The sequence below is a fragment of the Fundulus heteroclitus genome, chromosome 9 (assembly GCF_011125445.2).
Source record: "Fundulus heteroclitus isolate FHET01 chromosome 9, MU-UCD_Fhet_4.1, whole genome shotgun sequence".
Lineage (NCBI taxonomy): Eukaryota > Metazoa > Chordata > Actinopteri > Cyprinodontiformes > Fundulidae > Fundulus > Fundulus heteroclitus.
Window position 1 is genome coordinate 20715401 of NC_046369.1, and position 24876 is coordinate 20740276.

The window sequence follows — 24876 nt, forward strand, 5'->3', positions numbered from 1 at the left end:
GGTTTTGGATAACTTCACAACAAATATGGTTACATTTTAAAAATACATACAGTTAAACCAAAAGTTATTCATACCCCTGGCAGATTCAGATATTGTAGATTATCAACAGGTTTCATTTGACCAGAAGCAATATTAATATTTTTGACTGGACCAACCAGAGTTCTTACTTGAATCTGATAGGAGCGTCTGTGCTGGAAGCTAAACATTAGGGTGATGGCAAGGAGGCCTTTTCACCACCAAAGATTTGGAGCTCATCGCCACAGATAAGTTATCAAAACACCAGAGAAAACCTGCAGAGTAAGAAGTTTTTTGGGGGTTTTCAAACAATTAGAACAAATAATTTTCAACACGTCAGTTTTGTTTTTTATAAATGTAAATAAAAACAGATACATCTTCCCAAGTGATGTTCCTTTTACATTGTCTTACCATTTAAAGGGATGTCCTTTAATTTTCATTCAGAAACAAACTTCTTGGTTGAATGAAAACTCATTCTAAAGTTAAAACTACCAGGTGTATGAATAATTTTGGGTTTCAATGTAAAAAAAAAAAAAAAAAAGCCCACCCCCCGCATGTCAGATTTTCTTGTTTTTTTATTCTTGGCATCTTAACTGCTGACGACAAAGCCTGGGCGGGAGCACGCTCCCCCGTTTGTGGCAAGGGCATTCAGTCAGAAGTCAATAAGGACGGTCAGAAGTCGCGTTCAGCCGTAACAATGACATCCTCCTCAGCCACACAAAGCCCCGCTGAGCAGCGGCTGCTCCATCCTCGTAGGGGGAGACAGGCTAAAAATACCACTGGGACCTGCTACCATTGACTAAACAAACCGGAGCTAATGGGAGGCCACGGCACACTGCCCTCCACACACACACACACACACACACACATACACACACACTGAGGCTGGCTTACTGCGACGCCTCCCAAGAGAGCTGGATATAATCAGGGAGATTGGTGGCAGACTGGGGAAGGGAAGCAGCCTGGTGCGTTGCCAACAGGGACACGGCTAGCAGGTCAGCCTCATCATCACAACATGGGCACGCACACACACACACACACACACACACACACACACACACACACACAGGCAAAGGAGGAGTGTGTAATCAGTAAAATCAGAAGTAAAAGGAAAAGTTTCTGCCACAGAAGAGAAAAGAAATAAAGCATAAAAAAGAGCAAACAAGTTTTTCTACAAACCACACTTCTCATGTTTATACAATGACTTGTTAAAAAAAAAATAAATAAATCATAGCTGCCGCCGGACATGAGGAGGCTGGCCTATCCTATTTAGGCTAACAAGTCACTGTGGGCTGCATGTGGGTGGCAGCCACGCTTCAATCCCTCTGGGAACCAGCATAAAGAGGGTCAACAATCCCTACGGGAGCCTTTGTGCTTCTTTCCTACTGAAGGGCATCCACTTCTGTTTTCAATAGTGGGAGTCAAAGTGTTTCAACAGCAGCAATAAAAAAAAAAATACTAATAATTAAAATAACCCAGCCTGTTTAGCCGCTTTGTAGGAAAACCTACACCAACATGAATTAGATGGAGAAGGATTAAAACAACAGGTTATAAAGAGGCAACCTGCTGCTTGAATACAAAGCTCCCATCCACTGTGTGAACCACTATTGTGCCGTCTCACTCTCCATCTAGTGGTCACCTGCTGCAACTGCTTACTTGCTAAGAATGCTTTTATAAAGAAACTCAGCTCTTCAAATTAAGCATTTAAATGCAACCCGTTTTAAACAGCAATTTATTCAATACCCTTCTTGCACTATATTTAATTTGTTTAAATACACAAGAATGTGTCCTATGATTCTTGTAAATAAAAAAAAAAGCGTAAAAACCTACACTGTAAATTATAAAACTGTATTTTAAACTTTTGTTTGGTTGAAAACAAGGGTGGTTAGAAAGATATATATATATATATATATATATATATATATATATATATATATATATATATATATATATATATATATATATATATATATATATATATATATATATATATATATATATATATAAAATCAGGTTGTTCCTAAAAATCAATTAAAGCAAGTGTGGAGAACCTATGGGTAAATTATGTAAATGTGTGGCAAGAATTGTTTTAAAACTTAATGCAACTAATTTAAATGTTAACAGTGGGGAATGCTTGTTGTTCTGTTGCGAGCCATGGGAGTGAATATTTAAGTATTTGCAACAAAATACAAAATAACTCCAGTTACTTTTTTCTGCCAGTGAAAGAGAAACACTGATTTTTAGAGAATTACTTCATTGTCCCCTTTATGATGACGAAAGCAACATTTTTGATGCTTAATTTGAACTGCAGCAGATCGTCTTGACCATGTCTGCAAGCCTAAATGCATTGAGTTGCTGCCATGTGATTGGCTGATTAGAAATTTGCATCAACGAGCAGTTGGACAGGTGTACCTAATAAAGTGTCCGGTGAGAGTTGGGGAGTGAGTATATATATATATATATATATATATATATATATATATATATATATATATATATATATATATATATATATATATATATATATATATATATATATATATAAGTGTACAGTGACTACCTTTGCCAAGACAGACATGTAATTCTTCAGAGCGATCAAAGCGTCTCCTTTGATGACATCTTGGGCTGCCAGCTCCACACGCAGAGAGTAATGCAGTGCTGACTCCAGGTCTGCCATGTACACCCGGGAACTGGACGGGCGCACAGCAGACCGACACAAACAGGAAAAGATTAAGTAATGCCTACAAGTAATGAGAATTAACCAAGAGTGTCTTGTTCGTACCTGTTGAACGGTCTCCAGGGCTCCTCTGTGCGGTTCTTGAGGAGCTCCGTGGTGACAGGTGGAGGTTTCCCTGAGCGCACCACGCCTGGCAGCCTCTGGAGGGCGTAGGAGTAGAAAGTGCGAGCTTCAAAGTTCCTGCGGGTGAGAAAGGTTAAGTGAAACTAGCGCCCTGGGCCAGATGGTGAAAACAACTGCTAGAAAAGGGTGGAGAAAGGGGAAAAACTATGTAAATGATGCGTCTGCAGAAAGCAGCACCTTCGCAGTAAGCCCTGCCAAAGTAAAACCAGTGAAAGCTAGCAATTCTCCGTGGTTTTGATTAATACGCCTTCATTCTACAGTATTAACATTTTTTATATAAAACTATTGGACATTCATTCAAATGAAATTATTACAATCTAATCTAATAAAGTACACATCAAGCAATAATACTGATAAACAAATCAGTGTTATAATATGAATTATACAACACTATTGTCCAAAATACATTATATATTAAATTATTATTATGAGTGTAAATGTATAAGAGTTAATTTTAAACACGTTTATATCTTTAGATAAATGTCTAATACTGCAGCATCACTGTATAAAAAGCATTTCATGTTCGAACTGGCTGTGTTTTCTGAGCCAAATATTTCCCAAATAGTCAGCTTTTAATTATTTCAGAAAAAACTGTGTTACACAATATATATTCCAGCTATTTCAAGACCTTTTTTTTTTTGGTGCCATAGAACTCATACGGAAGAAATTCTCCTTTTGCTTCAGAAGAGATTCTAACTAAAAACATAAAATCAACCAAAATGGAGTGTGATTATTATTCTTGAGAAATTATAATGAAGAAATGGTTTATACGTATATATATTTTTTTAAATATCAAAATACTAAAGAAACACTGATTCATACTGGGGCAAAACACATGGGATTGAATTGGGATTGTAAAACAATTTTCTACAAATGCTGTCTTCCTGAAAATTGTTTTGAAAATCAACTATTAAAAACATTGTTTACCATTTTACCCATTATAAGTGATTAATAACTTTAGAAAGTGTACATATACTCCCGTTTTCATGTTCACCCTTTGAGGCATCTTTGAACTTAATTATTTCATCGTATTTTCTCAAATATTCAGGCATGTATAATAGAATATTTAGTTTTATAATCAATATATATATAGTAAAGCCTGTAATTATTTAAACCATAGGCTAATTTTGATCTTATTTGTATTGAGCTCATATGTCTTCAGAAATGAGACATATCTCCCAAAGGAAAAAAAAATAAAGTGTCAGTTTTGAAAAAAACTAACTGTTTTTAATGTACATTTTATTAAATAAATGGCAAATAAAACTGTGTTTATAACATTCTCAATAAGCAGTGGACAAATCCTTCCTGGTATCATCAGCACTCAAACCCTCCTTTGATTACTGATCACCTGTTCGCATGTTTCCTCTGCTAGTTTGGTGATTTATTTCTAGCTCGAAGTCTTTGAGGCTGAATGGCTCTGATCTTTAGCCGTCTCCACAGGAGGGAGAGCGTGACAACACAACACCTTGACTCTAAACTCCATTAAACACCTTTTTTGGCTGAATTCATACAATCCTTCTGACTCAGTACTGGGCTCTTAACAATGCAGTGGTTAGGGATAAACCCTTGCAGTCAGACTCCCAAAAACAGCCTGAAATCAAGAGATTGCAGGCCATTATATCAGGAGTAAAATGTGCGAATGTTCTGCAACTAAATCTAAAAACTCAGGGAGTCCCGACACTTGTTGCTCGGTGTGTTATCGACATAGCTCCAACTCCAAAGCACATGATGCCGCTACCTTTAAATTTAATCTTACCTTTCACATATTTACAGCCAAACGTTTTTCTCACTTATATAATTAGTTTCCGAGCACCGAGCAGATGGTGCTGGTCGTACTGAGAGAGATTGCTGATTATTTAGCCATGTGCAAACCCTGCAAACTGGAAGCTCAGCCATTATTGTATTACCCCCCCCCCCCCCAGCTTTCTCTCCTTGTCACATGCAGAGAGAGAGAGAGAGAGAGAAGAGGAGCGCCATAAACCTTGAGCTGGATGGTAATAGGGAGGATGGATACTCTGGCCCTACGCTCACTCACGCCAGCCAGGGACTCAATTACACCTGCGTGTCTGATGGGAGTGCAGAGACGTGGGGGCAAAGCCATTCATCCACTGATCCCCAGGGCCAGCGGGCGGGCGGGCGTCAGGGTGGGCCGAGAGCGAAACGGATTCACCTGGGAGCAGCAAACATTACATGCATGACGAATGTGAGACGCGTTCCCCTGTGTGACGCACACACATAGATCAAGATAACACACACGCGCACGCACAGATGCACTCTGCTCTCCCAGGATCAATCAGATATTCAGCAATGATGGGACGCCATCTGTCGCCGTGAGCGGCCGGGTCTTGTTTGGCAGGTGAAGCCAGAGAAGCAATGGCATTGTTTTCATGCAAGAAATTAAAAACCCTCCCTTCTGTACAGTGATCGAGATGAGGGGGGTGGGAGACGGGAGGGGGGGGGGGGGGTGGAGATGGAGGGTGAATAAATAAATCGGCAATAAATCATTTCCTTTTTGCATTTGTCAACTAAAAAGGAGCCCTCTTTGCATGCCAAGTTATTGAAACGGCCAAACAAAGAGGCATAAACAGCAGATGAATTTGCGGGGTGAGGAGCGATCAGAGCCGCTTTATGATTGTGAATAATAGCAGCGATTTTGATGCTCTGATCCCATTAAGAGGCCAGATGTTTTAAAGTATTCTCATGAATAGGGTTCAGATAATGAGGTTGCAACAAAGCTTTCCAGCAAAAAAAAAAAATAAAAATAAAAAAGCGAGGCGGCTGCTTTAAAACAATGGGGACCACTGATGTTTTTCGCAACTTAGAACAAACCCTCATGATTGGGAGAAAAATAAACTTTAGGAGGCTGGAGCTGTTTAAATGTGTGAAAATAATTGGATCAGGATACAATATCTATAATAACAACAACAACAAAAATCGCCTCTCCAGCTCACATTGTTGATTGAGGCCGTCCGCGCTTAAATACCCAAGACAAACCCAGATTATTTAAAAACAGATCCAGGAGCTGACTTTTGTTTTAATGAATCCATTTATGTTGGGAGGACTGTTCAAGACTGCTGACGTGGAACAACGAGGCGTAGACGGGCAGAGCAGAACCCGTTTTTACAGCCTGTACCACAGACTGCTGTGGACACAGTAGATGACAATAGACAATGCAGATAACTCTGCAGGAGCTTTTTTGCATCCTTCAGGCAGCAGCAATGGCTGGGGTTCTTAACATGCTGTGGCTCTTGAGTTTTCTCACATTTTGTCACCTAACAACCACAAACCTTTAGGTATTTTTTTTAGATTTATCACAACATACCAACACAAAGTAGTGCATCTAATGTGGAACATGACACATGTTTTTTAATTATCTTTACCAACTAAAAAAGTGGTGTCAAATGTCTAAAGAGCGAGGGGCGAATGGTACTCAATAGCCTAAAAAACATAACCATTGTCAGACATAAATCAAATAAAAGTACAGCATGCTTCCCATATATGACCAACAAAAGAAAGCTTTACAGGACTCTCTTGATTCTATAATTTCTCATACGCTGGGTGTATGGTTTGGTCAAGTTAAAGTAAAGTGTAGAAAGAGGTTAATATGTTGAGCTGAGTTGCTCATGATGATGGTTTTATATCTAACGCTCATGATTCAGGATTTAGGAAGTGGGAACAAAAAGGAATAATTTGTACAATAATCAGAGATGACTGTCTGATGAGTTTCCAAGATTTAAAAGAGCAATACAGTTTGAAGAAAACTTAATTTTTTTCCCCCGGTACCTGCAAATCAAAGATTACTTTGAAGGAAATACAGAATTCACCTGCATCGTATGACTTACTGGATTGTGTATTTTTTTTTTTTTTTTTTTTAAAGTACAGTAAATTGCAGTTCAGGGAAATCTCTGTATTGTGCAATATCCCAATGGAAAACATGTTGACATCAACTAAATGTTTTAAAAATAAATGTAATGACAAGATTAAAACTTTATTTTGACAGAAAAATGGGCAAAACCCTGAACATGACAGCTGCTGGAGAGAATTCGGGTGGCAACTTCTTACCCGATTCATTTATCGCAGCAGAGATAAAAAATAAAGTAAGCACCCTCCAAGTAGTCTGCCATGTTGGAGAAGTTGTGAAAAAAATCGAAGCACATAACACAAAGTTTGATGTTCTGAGAGTGACTGAAACTGCTACATATTTGGGAAATTGTGAATTTTGTGAAATTAGTCAAGGCTATCAAGTACCACAAAATTTAATGATTACTGGGAAAAAAAATAGCTAACGGGAAATAAAAAAAATAGCACCCTCCCTTTGCCTTTCAAAGGTTTCACAGCAGAAAGATTTTGGTTTTGCTCAGTGAAATAAAGTCTGGAAGGTTATTATGTGTCCCTGAACAGACACTCACAGGGACTAACATGGATTTAAACGGGCAGCATAGCAACAAAGTGAAAAGGGACTAATGTTTAGTAAGACTATCAGCACTGTGTTAAAATTATCAAAATCAAGAGGCTCAATTTATTTTAAAGTAATGTAAACTCTTTTTTTACAAGTCTCGGACTATCAACGGATAGTCATTATAGTTTCTGGCAATCCTTGAAAGCTTAAAAAATAAAGATAAAATCCTTTCCTGTAAATTTCCCTGCCTTTTTGTCACTTTCATTGTGATTACATTTTTTGTTTGCTTAATCTCATGTCATAACTATTGGGTGGCGATAGATGCTTTTAATTAATAATGTTATATTTTTTTCCAAATTTGTAACATAAAATCCAAAGTTGTTGTTGTTTTTATTATTTATTTTTAGTTCATGCATCCAAGTACTGCTAAAGCTGTTATATAGGTGAATAATAGATAATCTTAAAGCATTTTAGACCTGAGGTTCTCTAATATTGAGGTTTTCTCACATCCTGTTGCGTCACATAGAAAAAAATTAATCGATAATCTGTGGTTGGATTACACGCTTTTCTGCATATTACAAGTTATAATAAGAAGTAATATGACATTTACTTTGCAATTTAAACCATGTAAAAAAATACATATATTTTCCTTCAATTTTCTTCATGGTTCAAATTCTGCATCCAATGATTCAGGACTTAAAGTTTTGCAGAGACAAATAAAAACACACTGTGCTGCATTAATCAAAGCAGTGGTGACTTACAGCAGCAGGAAATATTGGTCGATAATTAAGGTGGAAGTTTGAGTTGCAGTGAAAATGCTTTTCATCTTTATGTTTTAGAAATTTGTTCAGGTCTGACACCAAACTTTGCTCTGTGGGAACAAAGCTGCACAGGTTATCTGTTCAACAAAGAAAACAGCCAGTCTCCGCCCACCAGCTCAATATAGCAAATCAGCTGCACTTGTGCAATGAGCGCCGTTAAATAGGAAACCGGCAGCATGTTGAAAGTGATAAGAGTCCACCACAACGAGCTCACAGTCACAAGAATGCTTTCAATTATAACCGACACTCAGATAAAAAGACAGAAGAGGCCAAGGATTCTGCATAAAAGCTGTCCAAATCTTCTCCAAATATATTTCTGCTGAAGTTCTTATTCTTATTTCACAAATGGGAAATCCTTAAACAGGTTCAGGTTGCGCACCTGTGCCAACTAATTCATTACTTTTCAATAATTATCATAATTAGACCAGTTAAACGTATTCTTTTGGTATGTTATTCAAACTTATGGTTAAATAGGCACATAACATGTTGCGACATATAAGCAGGGAGGATAAGCTTTAAGTAAGATTGCTTTACTCGCTGAGTGAAAAGCTGGACTAAGAAACGGACACAAACATCAGTTCTAGCCACAGTGTGCAAACTTCAGAGAGAGAGGCAGAGAAGATAGGGTGAACCGAGGTCGGTGTCGGAGATTAAAAAAAAAACACCACGTTGTGAACGAGGAACTCTGCAGAAACACTCACACTCTGAGTCTGGTGAAACTACCATCTGGATAGTAGAGGTAACAGGAGGGAAAGTCGGTCACGCCCAGTTTGGCCACCAGACCGTCCTCCGTGTTCAGGACCCGCCTCACAGTAATGTTCTCAAACTGCAGCAGGTCCAGGGTCACCTGAAGTGCACAACACATGCAGACAGTACTGAATTTCTCACATATAAAAATAGGTTAGCATTTATGCACAATGCCGGTTACATCCACCTAACCTTGAGCGTGAATGTTTTAGTAGTTCAGGGCTTTTGGTGATCGGTTTAAACTGTTCTTGGTGCTGGGTTTTAATGGATATTCATTATTGGATTCTCTCTGATCCACATAGTGTCAGAATTATTCATACAGGCTAGAATGAACTTGAATTTGAACAAATCTCTTAGCAAATTTCAGGGAAAACATGCTTTTAGTAGCCATGGTTGAGCGTCTGGATGTCGGTATCAATTAGTCGGTGTTTGGGCGTCAGTGTCCTGTTAGAACACTCACTGTTTGTCGGGTTTCAACAATCTCGCTGCTGATTTGAGGGGAATTCAAAACCTTTTTTAGGAAGTTCTTCATTTTAGTTGTTTCATCTACTTTATGCAATGCAGTGGTACCAGTGGCAGGAAAAAAAACAAAACAACTCAGAATGATGCTACCAATGCCATGCGTGCCAGTTCAGTTTTCTTAGGCTTCACACTGGTGTTCCAGTGGTTTCCAATACTTTCAAAGTTTCCTTTTCCTCTCAGAGTGACTGTTTGGGTCAGGCGATAAAAGCTTAGATAGAACTGGCCGCTCCAAAAGGACAAATGTCCTAAATAGATATAAATAGATATCTAAACTGGGTTTGGAACGGATAAAGCAGTCAAACATTTAAGTTCAGCTGAAAATGACTGGGTTCTCCCTAATCGCAAGAAAACGGCAAATCTAAAATAACTTTACTAATAAAGCACCAATTCATAACAAATGTGACGTTACAACAAAAAAAGTAATTAATTCAATCCAATCATACAGACATATTCAAAGTCACTTAAATACATTGCCAGGAAAGCTGTTCAGCCAGAATTATGCCACAGGTTTGCAACCTGTTATAGGACTAAGATATTATTTGGTATGTATGTGAACCTGTAATCTTGATCATGGTTTTAGAAAATTTAAGGAAAATTTTAAATTTGTGCATTTTCAGAAATTCATAAAATGTATGTAATTATTCTACCCTAAAAAAAAAGAAAGTTCAAATATGCTTTTAAAAGATCAAAGTTAACATTTATGCACTTTTATTTGTCACTGAATGCAATAGAGTGAAGGGATGTGGTGCATACAAGTTATTTTTGCTGTTTAAAGAGAGGGAGCCTAAAAATGAATGACAGCAGAGTAGGATCCCGTCGTGGGCCGTTACCTCTCTGCCAACGTAAGACTTTGCATCTTCAAAGATTAAGGCCAGGTGTTGAGCCGAGTTGGTTTTAAAAAAGTTGTCGATCTCTGCCTCGCTGAAAAAAATAGAGCAGAGGAGATGTGGTGGTCAGTAAAATAATCTTATCACAGGAATATCCCACAAGAATTTCTGATCAGGTCCGCATTTAGGCCTACCTCTAAATGCCTTCTGAAATCCAAACAGTTTCAATGTGTTAAGCTACATGTACTTCATCTCGTTAAAACCCCTTTTGTTATTGCCATTTCTCCACACGATAAATGAAGACAAGGAGATAATAACTGCAAACATGTTCTGTTATGTTATGGACAAATGTTCCTTTAACGTATTTATTTATTTTGTCAAACGATCCAGTGCTGACAAAAGAAAAAGTCACTGTTCTTCAAAAGAAAGACAAAAATAGAGCAACAGAAATACGCGCCACTTCCTGCTTGGCTTTCCAGCTGAATCATCACGATAAGCTGCGCGCCGGCTGCCACGGCTGGTGGCCGTATTTGAGCAGAGGAGTGTCCAGGCGTCGCAGGGGGCCTTGTAGTAACAATAAACCAATAAAAACTCTACTGAGAAGAAAGCTGCAGGCCATCCTGGTTGTACAAAAAATATGTTAGCCTTTTTTTATTATTTCTTGTAAATATCTGGACTATACGGTCCTCTGTGGTTTTGTAAAATTAATATATCAATAATAAATAGTAGATATAAGAGAAAGGACAATCTGATTTAGTTTGAAACTAATTAGAAACATAGAATCTAGAAAACAACTAAGCTGGAATGGATAAAATAGAGAATGTAACCATGAAGAAGTTTGATGCATTTTTTTTTTTCATTTTATCGTTTTAACACAGTCCCTTTTGAAAAGACATGAGAAAATGAATTAACTGTGATAAACCCTAATTGTATTTAGCATGTTTTGGTAGCATCTTTTAAGAAAAGTGAATTGACTGTCACCTTGTTCTGCAGTGTTTACCTGGTGGGCTCCAGCGGGGGGCAGGCGGGGGGCCAGGGCTCACCATGAGACTCCAGACTGTCTATGATCAATTGACGCAATACTCGAACATCACGAGCTGGAAATCAAAAGGATGTGACGTTTTTCTGCGTGCACCCTAGTTGGACTATAACTCACTGAGACGCAGGGGTGGCTCCCTGGACACAAATACCAACAACTCCAAGAACACGACAGTTATTGAGTATTTTAGTCCTGCATCCCCAATGCACTATTCAACATTAAAAGTAGGTTCATAAACCTCTGGCTCCATCATTTGTTTCAGTGAGAGCAGAAATACCTCTGTAAGGCACCCCCGATGACTCTGGTGTGGAGTAGGCATGGAAGAACTGTATAGTGGAAAGAAAGAGAAGTGAGAGCGGATTAGAAGACCCTCACATGACAGCGAGAGATCCAAAAACAAGTTTTACAAAGGAGGAGGGGCTCCTCTCTCGACCCGCCTTGACCTCCAAAATCCCTCCTGCTCACAATGAGTCGCAGATGTTAAAGCTGCATCGCGAGCTCAAACAGAAGGACCTCTTTGTTTCGTCGTTTTCACTGAACGGTCCAGAGCAAAAACAAGCCACTGCAGACTGATTCACTATACTGCAAACGCAGACGCTTCAGGTGGGATTGTTTCTGCTCTATGGCTGCCGATCACGCAAAAACACCACTGATCTGGATGACATGCATAAACCCACGCTGAACTAAACACTGAAAGGCCTGCGACGCATTCCTCCAGTGACAGCGTAAAGACGCCCGATCACTGTTTGTATTTACTACTACTTTTTGACATGAAATGGCTTTAAAAAAAAAAAAAAAAAGACACAGAACTCAGATAGTTTTCATAAAAATACAGCAGCAGGGCTTGCAGAGAATTTATGACAAATTCAAGACTTGAGTGTTTATGAGGGGAGCTCACAGGAAGGTTAAATCAAACACTGTTAAGACTGTTAAAACTTTGTGGCTGGTTTAAAATTTAAATTAAGAATACAAAAACAAATAAAGTATCGAGCGGTGTTAATAACCTCAGAACTATGCATCTTAATGTGTGACAGCAAGACAGATAAATGCAGGTCATGAATTAAGTTGTTTGATTAATTCTTATGTAGAACATTTTTACTTTGAAGTACATTTATTTAATTTATCTAAACTTTACATATAGCTTTAACTTGATATTCTATTTTTTTTTTTTTTAAAAAGGTGTCCATTATCTAATCTGGTTTTTATGTCATCTCACAACTTTCCACTGTTTTACAAAACATATTCTGCAGGTATTTTTTTATATCCATCAAGCTATTTTATATCTTTTGATTGAACCTTTTATGTTTCTCTCATCTTTCATTTACCAGATGTTGTGCATCTCCTGAATGTGCCTTATTTGTATCTTTCTGGAGATTTGCTGCGACTCCCTATTGTCATTTTCTCTGTTAGCATCTTTGGATAGAGTAGCAGTATAGCATTATGAGGATTTCTTAAAGGAATAAATAAGTTAAATTAAAGTTAAATCAATTGACCTTATGTGTGGATTCTGTCTACCCTCATAAATAAAAGAGGGATTTCAGAAAACCCACAAATAATGGCAGATGTTGTAAAAGAAAAAGCAGCGTGTTGCCGTGTGCTGCCAGTTTAAATACCTTAACAGTGGGATATCCTGTGATTTTGTAGTCCTTGCAAAGGTTCCTGTTTTCCTCAGCAGCACAGTCTACAGCAGCCATGTTCACTGCTGGTTTCCACTCTGAGGAGGAGACAGAAGTCAGACAGAAGGTGAAAGAGCAACAAGAAACGTTTAGCGCAGTGTGACAGCGGCCTGTGTTGACTCTGTGCGTTTACACAAGAGTTGATAAGTCATGCTGAGAAATGATAAAAATGAACGACTGCACCGTTAGCCATTTATGGTATGATGTTCCCCTCAGGCCACAAACCACACATCTTGATTTCACACAACCCCTTTAATTCTCTGTTTTTATTATTTGTTTTTGGGGGAAGGGGAGACGTGTTTTTGTCCAATAAAAAGAGGGATTGGAGTTCATGTGAGGAGGAGTTGAATGCTTTACAGTGCCATCAATTGGTAAGTTGAATGTTACTTTTATATTTGCTTTAACTTTAAATAAAAAATATATATTCACATTAAAGAAGATGCAAAGGATGATTTTTGTTCATTTTAAAACTTATTTTGTCCTCAATTGAATGCTAAGACTGTGTTTTTTGGGTTTTTTTTGTTCGTTCCCTCAGATCAACACCATGCAGTTAGGGCATTTTTGTTCAGACAATATCATTCTACAGAGTGGGTATGTGCTAGTTCCAAAATAATGACCAGAATCCATTTTTTAACCTTAATTTTTGAATTGAGAAAACTTCCTGGATGGTAAGCGAAACGCCTTAAGCTTCAGAGTAGAAGTCGTGTTGTTTTTATTTTTTTAACCATTTGTTTTGGATTGATCATGACCTGGATGACTGAAAATCTTCACCAGCATATGCGTCTTATGGACCACTTCTCATAACTATGGAAAATGTTGGAGTTTGTTGTAACCGTTGGAACAAACCTAAATCTGGAAATGGGGTGGGGATCAGATTTTATGATTGATATATTATTAGGGATCAGAAAGCTCCTAAAAAAATGGAGTGAAATATTTTTGTCCCAAGAAATAAAGCTATGCCATAGAGGGTTAGGCTTCTCAGATGACTTTTCCACATCTATATTTTAAAGAAAGAATTGAATGTGTCAAATAAACATACTGTAGTATAGCTGATGGGCCTTAAGATACAATTTCAGATATAAAATAAACACAGACGTGTGATTGGTAGAACTCCTGGCTTCACTAATGTGGGTTCAAGGCTGATTTGATGCAGCTACACCTTTAAAGCTACATGGAAAATGTCATCACATTTTACAACAATGAAACACGATCGTCTTTATTGTCATTGCAATGTACATTCCAATAAAATGTGTCCTCTGCATTTAACCCATCCCTTAGGGAGGATCACTGCACAGCACCCGGGGACCGTTCTGTGGGTGGCGGTCTTGGTCAGGGACCCAGAGCCTTCCCAGGACAAAAGCTCCCTGTTCTAAGCACAAGGCCACCATTCCCACTGATCACAATCAGCTTGCTCTACTGTTTTTCAAAGCAGATCAATATAGAGTGCATTTTTCTTACATAAGAATAACCAAATGACTTCCTTTCCATCACCACATGTGTAACGTTAGCCTGAAGTCACCATTCAGGGCCAAAACTTAAAGAGTATTAGACGTGTTAATGACCTTTTGACTGCTACATTAGTTTGGTACAAGCAAATCGTCATGATTAAAACAGTCTGAAAAGACTCTCAGTTACGTCCATTCACTGCTGCTTTGCTTTCACAAGCATCATTGTTACACAGTTTTACTGCTGCACACCGGTTAGCATCGAATGAACAATGCTGGTCAAGGTTGGAGCAGACATTACATGTACCTGAGTGTTGCATAATTATTATTTTTTTTAATTACAATTGTCACTGAACATCTGCTTTCGCTGTTTTAATCTTGGGTGTCGGAGGTAAAATTCATCACTTCCCAAGCTCCGAGATCCGTACACAACATTGTGACTTTTGGCAACTTTTGACTGCTTTCTCACCTGTCTTGTGTTTGATTTCTTTCTTTTGGGCTGTTTTCATTCAATTCAAGATTGTAGGAAGAAATAAATGTAATTGAAAAGAAAAGAAAAAACATGATATGTCCCCTAAAGCCTCTTGGGTCCCAACCCCTGGTACCGCGGGAAGAGTTACTTTTCTTTCCTAGGTTCATTACTGTAAGTTCCCTTAATTAAACACAGACAAATGTGGTATCCACAGTTTTATTCAAATTGGGTGAAAAATATATATGGGTATAAAAAAACAAGCATTTTAAGACATATAAAAAAAGATTTACTTAAGAAATCTACACTTTTGTAGATGGTGCCGAAAAGTGTCAAAAGGCAACGCCTGGGTCTGTCTTCACTAAAACACGACTTTGGTTCAGTTTACCTCAACTGCATGAATCTTTGCACTGCTAAAGGTTACAAGCGGATACAGGTTTCTAAAAGTTTTTAGCCTTATTCATGTTCAATCTAAAAAGTTTATAATACAAAAAAAGAAACCTGGTGAGCGGAACATAGTGCTCCTTTTTTTCTATGGTTCATCCTCATTTTCTCTGAAACAATACCAGTCGCTGTGATAATTACATTTCTGAGGGAAGCTCCCAAATATTGGCTCTTTTTGTCACCAAGATTATATAAATGCAGTTTGTAGTTGCCGAATAAAACATAATTAGATTTAAGAATGTTATGTTGAGAAAAAAATCAGGAAAAAAGCCTTGGGCCCTAAGATGTTTCATATCTGCACATCATTAAACTATCCTCGGGATTTGGATTCAGTCCTGCAGAACGAGTCGTAGCAATGGCCCAACCCCTTGGTCATCAGAAACTTTATACCTTACTGTTATTCTATTAATATTTGCTCTCACTGTTCTGTAAATGAGCTACAGGAACAGCCTTGACAGGATCTTATGAAGAGTCACAATGGAGACCAGAATAAAAACTATTTCATTAGATCACATGCTCTATTTAACAGACGGACAAAAACAACTTGCTGCACTCCCGGCTGCCATGCTGACGAAGAAGAGAGAGAAAAAAAATCCAGGTCAAAGTAAAACTAAAAGAATGAATTATGCATTTTGAGCTTTAAATATTTTACAGAATTTTTCTGATGGCTTGCCAGACTAAAAATAAACTGAGATGAAGCTTTTCGGTGAGAAGACATATAAAGGCTAAAGCTACTGGGAAACAAAACCTGAAGCATGAGTCAATCAGGCCAGCCGAGAGTCTGGACCCGAAAGAAACATTGTAAACGTTGAATTTAAAAGGACCTGGGACGCGTTGTTCAGTCAGAAATGAGAGCAACTTCCTTGATGAAAGGTTCAATATGACCAACAGCAGGGTCGGTACAAGGTATAAGAAAACATGCGGCTGCTAAGGGCTAAAAATAAACCGAATTCTCACAGGACTAGCTGACAAATCCACAGGTTGTTCACATACCTTCATATTATCAAAGTCGTCTCAGAGACATAACCAAAAACCAATCTGCTCAGAGCCTAATTCAGCTTTAGCCACATTGATCAAGGGGCAGAAAAGTCCCACTTCTTTCAGTTCAAAGCTTTAAAACTAACCACCACCCCAGCGCTGAGGGTCCAGGCTTTACGGGGCCCTAAGCAGAATATAATACAAGGGCCACTTCTAGTTAGCCTCACAACACCACTAATGTAATCTTTATATCACCTATAATGGATTGTTTTTCCATTCAGGAATCACGACAGGATGGGCCTCAAGGGCTCCAGCAACTATTAGAGACGTTTCTGCTTGAGGACACCTGAATCCAATAGTCAGTGGGCCAGGAACCAGTCCCAAAATTACCTCATAACCCTAATTAGACAAAAGGTCCTGTTGATTATGATGATTTTGAATTATAAAATAGAGGAAAGAGGGTAACCAGAGCTGGACCAAGAGCAAAAAGAATATCCACCTACCATCTTAAATTAATCTAATGAATGCAATCTCCAATTTTGGACCGGTTTATGAGAATGCCATTTTATGAGGCATTAAGCAGCAGCTGTCTGCATTGCGGCTTTAAAATGTACACATTTTTTCAACCTTCCCTGTGGTATTTAAGGTGTTCTGTTCCCAGGTCAGTTGGGGGCCCTATTAAGCCCAAAATTCTGCTTCTGCCTTGGGCCGGCTTTGGATCACCCAAAAAGTGAATGCAGACCAACAACATTCTCTGTAATCTAGCAGTATTTTGCAACAACTATGTAGGATTACATCAAACTTCCTTTATATATATATATATATATATATATATATATATATATATATATATATATATATATATATATATATATAAATAAATAATAAATAAAAACACAAAGCTGATTCAGTCTCAATTTTGTAGGTGAGAATGTTAGATTTTTTTTGTGCCTACTACAAGAAAAAAGTTACAAGAAAGCTCTTTTTTACGCTTCCGTACTTGTACTTGTTATATGTGGAAGTGAGAATAATTTAAACGTGTATCCATCGCGGCCGGATGAAACAAGGTAGCGGATCCATACCAACCTTTGATGTCCATGGCCAGCTTTTTATAATTGGGGGAGAAGGAGATGCAGTGTCCGCACCACGACGCGTAAAACTCCGCGACCACAGCGGCAGAGTTGTTCACCAGAACCGAGCCCACGTTCTCCTCGGACAGCAGCACGATCTGGTCTGAAGCCGTGTACAGCCCGGCCTCGGCAGCGGGAGGAAAAGCCAGACCCAAGCAGAGGAACAGGGCTGCAGCCGCTGTCATCCCGACACAAAGCTTTGGCGCTTCAGTAAACCGAGACGTGGCACGGGCGCAGCGCCGCGCCATCTTCCCGATCCGAGCTGCAGCTGCACGGCTAAACCCGCTTCTCTGAGAGCGCCCACTCTCTCGCCTTCCTCTCCGACCCACGGCCACAAACTTCCCTCAACTTGTTCTACCCACTCGTTTGTTTAAGGTCAGCACCCCCGAATGGGCCCTCCCACCGCCGAGCGACCGGCCAAGACACACAGCGCTGAGACAGCTGTCCTCTCTTCCACTTGGCTCTGATGACCAAACGGTGAAACAAACTATGAGACGAAGGAGCCGCGAAGCGACGTGGGAGAAGAAACACGCCAGTTCACGCACACGGGGAGCTGAGTTTATTGACTGATGAGCGGAGCAGAAGTGGGCCGAGTTGGGGGGGCGGGACGTACTTGAGTAAGAGTGGAAAAAAGTATTTGAAATAATTTGTTTCAACATGAAACAAATATTTACAGCATTTAATAATAGTCAACATCATCTTTATACTCATTGCAACAATAAAACATGTCCTCTGCATTTAACCCATTCTTTAGGGAGAGATGGGCCCCATTGCAGCACCCAGGGACCAATCTGGGGTTAAGGGTCTTGCTCATGTACCCAGAAAAGCAGTCTGTGTGGGAGTTGAACCAGGAACCTTGCAGACTCTCAAGGATGTGTCCCCCTCAATGTATTGCTAAAAGGATGGGACTTTACATGGTTAGGCGCCATAAAGTGAAGTTACTGCCGTTGAAGTAGATGCAGGATGCAGTTATATTGTTGACATTACATTTTTTTTACTTTTGTATTGCTAAAATGAAAAAATGTTTTACATGATAATAGGCTAAATAAAAGTTGATAGCCTCACAAATTGTTCCATTCTTCCTATGTCACTAAAAGCCTACTGTATTTTATATCAATTTGAATATTGATTGCACATAAGGCCTACTAATCTACACAAATCTATAATTGTCATCTAATCAAAGCTGATGAATAAATAACACTGAAATATTATAACAAACATTTTGGATAATAATCATTTAGCTATCACTGACACATATTGTAATATATTGTATTTGTAACATGTTGCAACCATCCCCAACCAATGTTGCAACTGTCCCCGAGCCCGGGGTCAGTTGCAACATCTGACTCCTTACATTCAAATGCAAATTGTGAAAAAAGTAGATTCTGTAATTATCTTTAAATGGTTTAGACTATTAACAGACAGATGTAAGTGTATTGTATAAAAAAATTGTTTGTCTAATCCAAACCGTCTCTGAGTAACAGAGCCAAATGTAAAAAGTGTTGCAACTGTCCCCGGTCTCCCCTACATGAACTTTGATGACATCTACTGGATCAAGTTTGTTGCTGGATCCCCAGACCCAGGAACTTAGGGGGTTCAGATAGTTAGATGTGAAAATTAGAATCGCAGCTTTCAATCAAATTTATCCCAAAAGTCTACAATAAGGTTGAAGACTGCAGGCCAGTCAGGTTTCTGTATAGAAAACTTTATACACCTGAACCCATTGATTTGGTGGAGTGCCAATATTTCTATGTTAGAACAGTGCAAAGGACTTCCAATAACAAGATCTACTATTTACTGCATGTTGATTTGTCTTCCAAGTGACTCAATGAACTCAGCAGATAGAAAATAATATTAATAGAACAAAGATTGTGTACAAACAAGAAGTCCCATTTTAACATAAATTTAAAGGTGTCTCTCTCTGGTGCATTTTTGGTTAAACAGATCTGCTTAGTCAGTGAAGTTCCTCATACTGGGTAGGGTAGCCAGGCGGGGTACACCCTGGACAGGTCGCCAGTCTATCGCAGGGCAACAGAGACAAACAGGACAAACAACCATTTTATTTATATATATATATATATATATATATATATATATATATATATATATATATATATATATATATATATATATATATATATGGGTCAAGTAAAAGTTAAAAGTACAGTTAAAAAAAAAAACCTAGTAGTCAAAAAGTTACTCAAGTGAATGTAACGGAGCAGATGCAACGACTATCCACCTCTACTGATGAGGCAGCAGGTCAAAACATCTTGTTACTGACAAGCGCTATATAAATAAACTTGCCTTGTCTTTAAATTTGGTTATTTTACTCATAAAATAAGAAAGTATACCACATTATATATTTTAAGGCTAAAAAAGGGTACTATGCATATGTCCCCTTTAAGTTTGCTATTAAGTCTGATCAGACTGAATGCAATTTATTATGAAGTTGGCAAAAAAATGTAAATACTTTAGTTTTAGATTTTTGTATGCCTTTGACTTTGCTGGTGCAAACTAAACACATTAGGATAAGGTGGGTATTTCGGGTTGAATTAAAATTCTTCCTTGCATGAATGTTGCCCTGCTTGGTCCTCCTAACCAATTAGATAGCAAGAAATTATCTGAGATTCTACATCACTATTTTCAGCAGCAAGCAGGGACCCATACTCTCCCTATTGATGATGCATGCATAAAAGCACTTTTTTAGAAATATGATTAGACCACATACCAGAGAAAGAAGAACAAAAACCGCACAGTTCGAAATGATAAAAAAAGTGAAAGGGTGTCCTTGGGTATATGTTTACATATTCTAGAAGTTAAAATGAAGGTGAAGGCCTTATTATCGCTGGTTCTTGTGTGAATGCCGCCCTGGGCGAGGGTCTCCTCCTACGCCTGAGAATCTGACAAGATTATTAAACATTTTTCAAGAATCTGAAACTATTTTCTAAAGAATCCCGTGGTTTGATCTATGCTCTCACTGTGCCCAGGGGAGACTTTAAAGTGTTACTCCTTTTGTTTATACAAACTTAATAAAAAAAAAAAAAAAATTCAACATGTTGGTTACACAAAAGAATGGAAAACATAATTAAATCCATATATATGCAACGTGTAACTAAAATAATTGATACTCCTAAATGCCCGTCAAACTGGGGAACCTTCCATATAAGATTTGTGCCTTTATAATGACATGATCCACCACAGTGACAACATGCCATCCTGGGTTTTCCGGAAACCAGCCGCCAAACCACGACAAAACCGAGTTCAGCTCGGAAAGTAAACATCGTGAAGAAATTCCTGCGCCGCCTGTCAGCGCTGAAAGAACCGGAGGCGATTGCTTCTGCGCCCACTCCACCCAGCAGGAATCACGAGGACACAACCTGCTCACGTAGAAACAGTGAAAGCTTTATTTACACTTTCAAATTTTTTTTTTTATTTAGTTAACAAATATATACTATGTACATATTTGCAAGGTAAACAGTATTTATTTTACAACAATCGTTCGGGGGTTACAGTAACAGTGGGTCAAAACTGGATCGACAGAATATTTACAGCCATCAGTCTCGCAGGACGTTATAAATATTCACAAACATTTAAAAAAAAAAAAAAAAGGCAGGGGGAAACCTATGCTAAGTTACTGTCATAAATATGATGTATCCATTTAAATGTTTTTCTTCTCCCCCCCCCCTGTAATGAAACCAAATATTTTCTAAAGGTAAAGCTACGCTACATTGCTGTGAAGAAACCGTGACCAGCTTGATGCTACGATGTCTGTCGGATGTTTTTTTTTTTTTTAAAAGCTGCTTGGTCAGCACATTAACCAAACACTGCATAGATACAGACGGGAATCCGACTTCCTCCCACATACAATCAATCCGAACGGGACAATTCCAGGGTTTTCCACAACGTCTCGCAGGAATTATTCATGTAATCGTTAATGCGCCTTTAGAGCAGGCGTACAAGGTCCTACAGCATGGAGACACTGGTATCAAATGGTTTTGGTCTTTTTCTACATTAACTAAACACCAGCGGAAAACAACAAAAAAAAAACAACAATAACAAAAACACGGTTTAAGGTCACTTTCACTCTATACGGTCAAATGAGGAGAGCTCTTCTACGTCCGCCACACGCACGGTCAGAACAGAGTTTTGGTTGATCAAAGCAGCAGAATAGAAATAAGCCCTTGGGTGTAGTCCTACGTGCTCAGAGGCGGCGAATCGCGTTGGCTGGAGTCACCGACGGTCGGACTGTCGACCGATTCTTTAAGGTACGTCGTTAAAACCGAGCGGACGACTTTGAGGCTTCCTTGGACGACGTTTGGCTCGTGCTGAGGGGGGGGGATGAAAAATGCTCTTTACTACGTCTTGACATGCGAGAAGCGATAAGGCAGAAACCTGACCGGGAAATTAGGAAGAGCAGCGGCTTGGAGGTTCTTCTTTTGCAGAAAGTGGCAGAATACAGACGATAAGAAGGGACATTCAGAGAAAAGAGGTCCAAAGGATGTTGAGAGAAGAAGAACTAAACTTAACGAGGCACTTAAATGGGAAATGGAGATTTTCTTTTCTGAGTTAACCAATAGGGTGCGTTATAAGGCATGTTTAAAGATCATTTTGCAGGAAAGAACATGATGCAACAAACCCCACCTGTTATTTAGAGTGGGTGGGGGGCTGGGGGGGGTTATCTTTATCAGCTCAGCAACCAATAAAGCAGCAACACGTGTTTTCTGTGTTCAGAGCAAACTAGTTGACTGCAGGTAGGGAAGAAGGCTCAAAGATCCAGCATTTCAGTACTCTGCCATAATTGACCATAAAGTCCGGCCCGCTGCCAGCTGTCTGTGTCCCAAAACGCCAACTACGATAAAAAAAAAACACGAAACTCTGGAGAGGCCTTTTTTCATTCAAGGCCGAACGGCGCACCAAATATTTACATCCAGTATGGAGGCGGGACGCAGCGATTGCATCAGGTTACTGGACAGCAGGGAGTCAGACGCTCTGAGTTAATTATTAACGTTACAGCTTCAAGGATCTAAACGGTTCTTCTACTGGTTCCTCTTACATAATGTATTGCTATGTTCACATTCACATTTTTTTTAACTGTGCTTTGATAATAACTTTAGATTAATTTATACAGTGTTAAAAAAATACGTCGCCTCGGCACGTCGACGAGATCATTTACAATTCTGGTTTTCTCTCTCCCAATCAAGCATTCCCACTAAATAAATAATTAAGGAGGCAAAAATACTTCAATAGATCAGATTTTTTTTTTTTTTTTTTAAATGTGCCAATAAAATGCAGTCTGACAAATAAGCAGGGTTTTCCCGTCCATGTTGTGCGGCTAGGCGCTGCACCGCTTTCCACTAAAAACACTTTTTAGTGCCCTGGTTGAATATTTTTAGCGGTGACATAAGTCTGCTGACCTCGTTTTCGCCAAAGTCCAGGCGTGCAACTCTTTACGTCAACAACGGGAGCAGTGCAAATAAAAAAGAACCCCCCCCCCCCACCCCCACAACGTTCAGACAAATAACTTCACATGGACGTGAAAAGCCAAAGCTCATTGTCAAAAAAACAGACTGCACTTTGTAACCTCGTTTTCCTCTTTCAATTCCTTATTCTATTACTATTTATTTAAATATTCCACATAGATTGAAAATCAACACACTGTTCTTCCACGTGGAGGGTACATTTAAGTCCACAGTGGAACGACCAGTTTAGCAGCATTCATGGACTTTCTCGTGGCACCGTCCGCCCCCCCGCGTCGTCTTGTGAGGCGAGAACCGAGACTAGGGGGCGCTGTGGTGGTTTGGGAAGGCTGCACTGCTGAAGAGGCATTCTGTGTGTCAAAGTTAAACCCAGAGAAGCGGTCGAGGGGAGGAAAATTCAGCAAACAAAAAGCTACGGTCGCAGTCTGCTGTGCTGTAAGGAAGCAGAGGAGCTGAAGGCATCAAGAGAGGTCCGGCTGGAAAAGGAAAGGATCTGGAGTCTTAAGAGTCGTTTTAGGTAATTTATATTTCACAGTGGCGACCGAGCGACAGGAGAGGTCAGGAGAGGTCAGGAGAGGTCAGGAGAGAGCCCCTCTTTTGGCTCTCTTGTCAGAAATTAGTGTGAACGTGTTTGCGGTGTCCTTCAGCAAAGCCTCGAATATGCTGTCCGCCAGCTGAATCTTGACGAAGAGCTCGTCCTCGTCGTAGTTGACCCACTGGGCCTCCTCCTCGTGAAGTTCCTGGACCTGACGGACACAAACAGGCTCAACGTGAACGACTGTGACAGAGGGATAAACGATCACCTTCCTGCTTTGATGAAAAAGTGACACATGGCTTTTAAATTTCCTGCTGAAGTAACTTCAGGTCCGCTTTATGCTGACTTGTGACATTCGTGCTTCTTTTTTAATTCAAATGCTGAGATTTCAATGATAATAAAAAAAGGGGCATGTGTTAATTTTTAAGTTTTGACCTTTCTTGTGCATAAGTTGCAAAATGCAAATAAAATGTATAAATGTTAGAAAAACTTAAAAGCAGTAATCCCTTCTTAGAGACACGTTTAAGACATTTAATTAGTAACACATAATAAGACACCCCAGACAAACTGGATTACAGAATATAAAATGCTCTGTTTTGACATTAAGTCTGACTTTTTTATTTTGTACACACCCGCTGTATCAAATAACACAAAAATCTAAAATATTTCTTGTCCTACCAGTAGGTGGTCGACTCTGTCCCGCTTCTTCCTGCCAAATTTGAGCATCTTCTGCCAGTCGGTCTTTTGACTCTGATCTTGTGTCAGACCGTACAGTTTTAGCACTTCTTCTGTGACAAATTCCTGAGCAACAAACACAAGATAAAAAATATTCTGAGTTATCCTAGGAGCGGAAGTCTTGAAATGCAAAATAAATAAGTACACTAAAAAAATAAAAAATACAAGGATGCACTCTCTGAAATCAGCTAACAAGAAAAAAAGCTATTCTTAAAAGGACATCAAACAAAGCAGGCGTATAGAGAAAAATAGACATTAATCCCTGCATGATCAAGTGCGTTTTTTTATTGTAAACACTGAAATTGCTCCCCTTAATTGGTCTCAGTAAACCAAAATACTTCTTACTAACTGAACCCCTAGCTCTAAAGTGTGTGTGAATCCTGTATACCAGTGAAAAAGCACAGAACACACATGAAAGGATCGTTTCTGGAGGATCTCACCTGAATTTTGTTGACGTCTCCAGACGTCTTGACCCTGTGAACGAAGGAGGGCTTCACCTGACGAGACTTGACCCACTGAGGCTGATCGGTATTTGGGTCTTCAGCGAAGATTTCCTTAAGTATCTCCCATGTCAGGTCATACACAGCCTATGAAAAAGAAATTACCCCAAAAAAAAAAAAGATGTTTAATGCGTGACAATAACTACAATGAACCTTAAAGCGGATCACCTGCATCGTTTTTAATTACCCAAAGACGCTGACATGTAATTGCAGGATCTAGTCACGGCTTTTTATAAAGATCCGTATCGGCGGTCCTA

At 39.1% G+C, this 24876-nt stretch overlaps 2 protein-coding genes across 4 annotated transcripts in view; both read right to left on the reverse strand.

Moving 5' to 3' along the window:
* The window catches only part of qsox1 (quiescin Q6 sulfhydryl oxidase 1), a 41730-nt gene extending 23843 nt beyond the window's left edge, over window positions 1–17887 (reverse strand). The window contains exons 1-8 of one of the 2 annotated variants that reach the window (XM_036141214.1): window positions 17329–17887; window positions 12844–12944; window positions 11508–11556; window positions 11192–11288; window positions 10195–10285; window positions 8797–8942; window positions 2798–2932; window positions 2576–2705 (exon numbers count right to left, since the gene is read on the reverse strand). In XM_036141214.1, coding sequence (XP_035997107.1) covers window positions 2576–2705; window positions 2798–2932; window positions 8797–8942; window positions 10195–10285; window positions 11192–11288; window positions 11508–11556; window positions 12844–12944; window positions 17329–17620 — 1041 coding nt within the window. In that variant the 5' untranslated portion in view covers window positions 17621–17887. The remainder of the gene's footprint in view (window positions 1–2575; window positions 2706–2797; window positions 2933–8796; window positions 8943–10194; window positions 10286–11191; window positions 11289–11507; window positions 11557–12843; window positions 12945–17328) is intronic. The other variant, XM_036141215.1, reaches the window with a different exon arrangement.
* Window positions 17888–23414: 5527 nt separating this feature from the next.
* Window positions 23415–24876, reverse strand: part of cep350 (centrosomal protein 350) — a 39073-nt gene continuing 37611 nt past the window's right edge. For both annotated transcript variants that reach the window (XM_021324216.2, XM_012877808.3), the window contains 3 exons: window positions 24560–24706; window positions 24063–24185; window positions 23415–23595 (listed from right to left, as the gene is read on the reverse strand). In XM_021324216.2, the coding sequence (XP_021179891.2) occupies window positions 23428–23595; window positions 24063–24185; window positions 24560–24706 (438 nt within the window). In that variant the 3' untranslated portion in view covers window positions 23415–23427. The remainder of the gene's footprint in view (window positions 23596–24062; window positions 24186–24559; window positions 24707–24876) is intronic.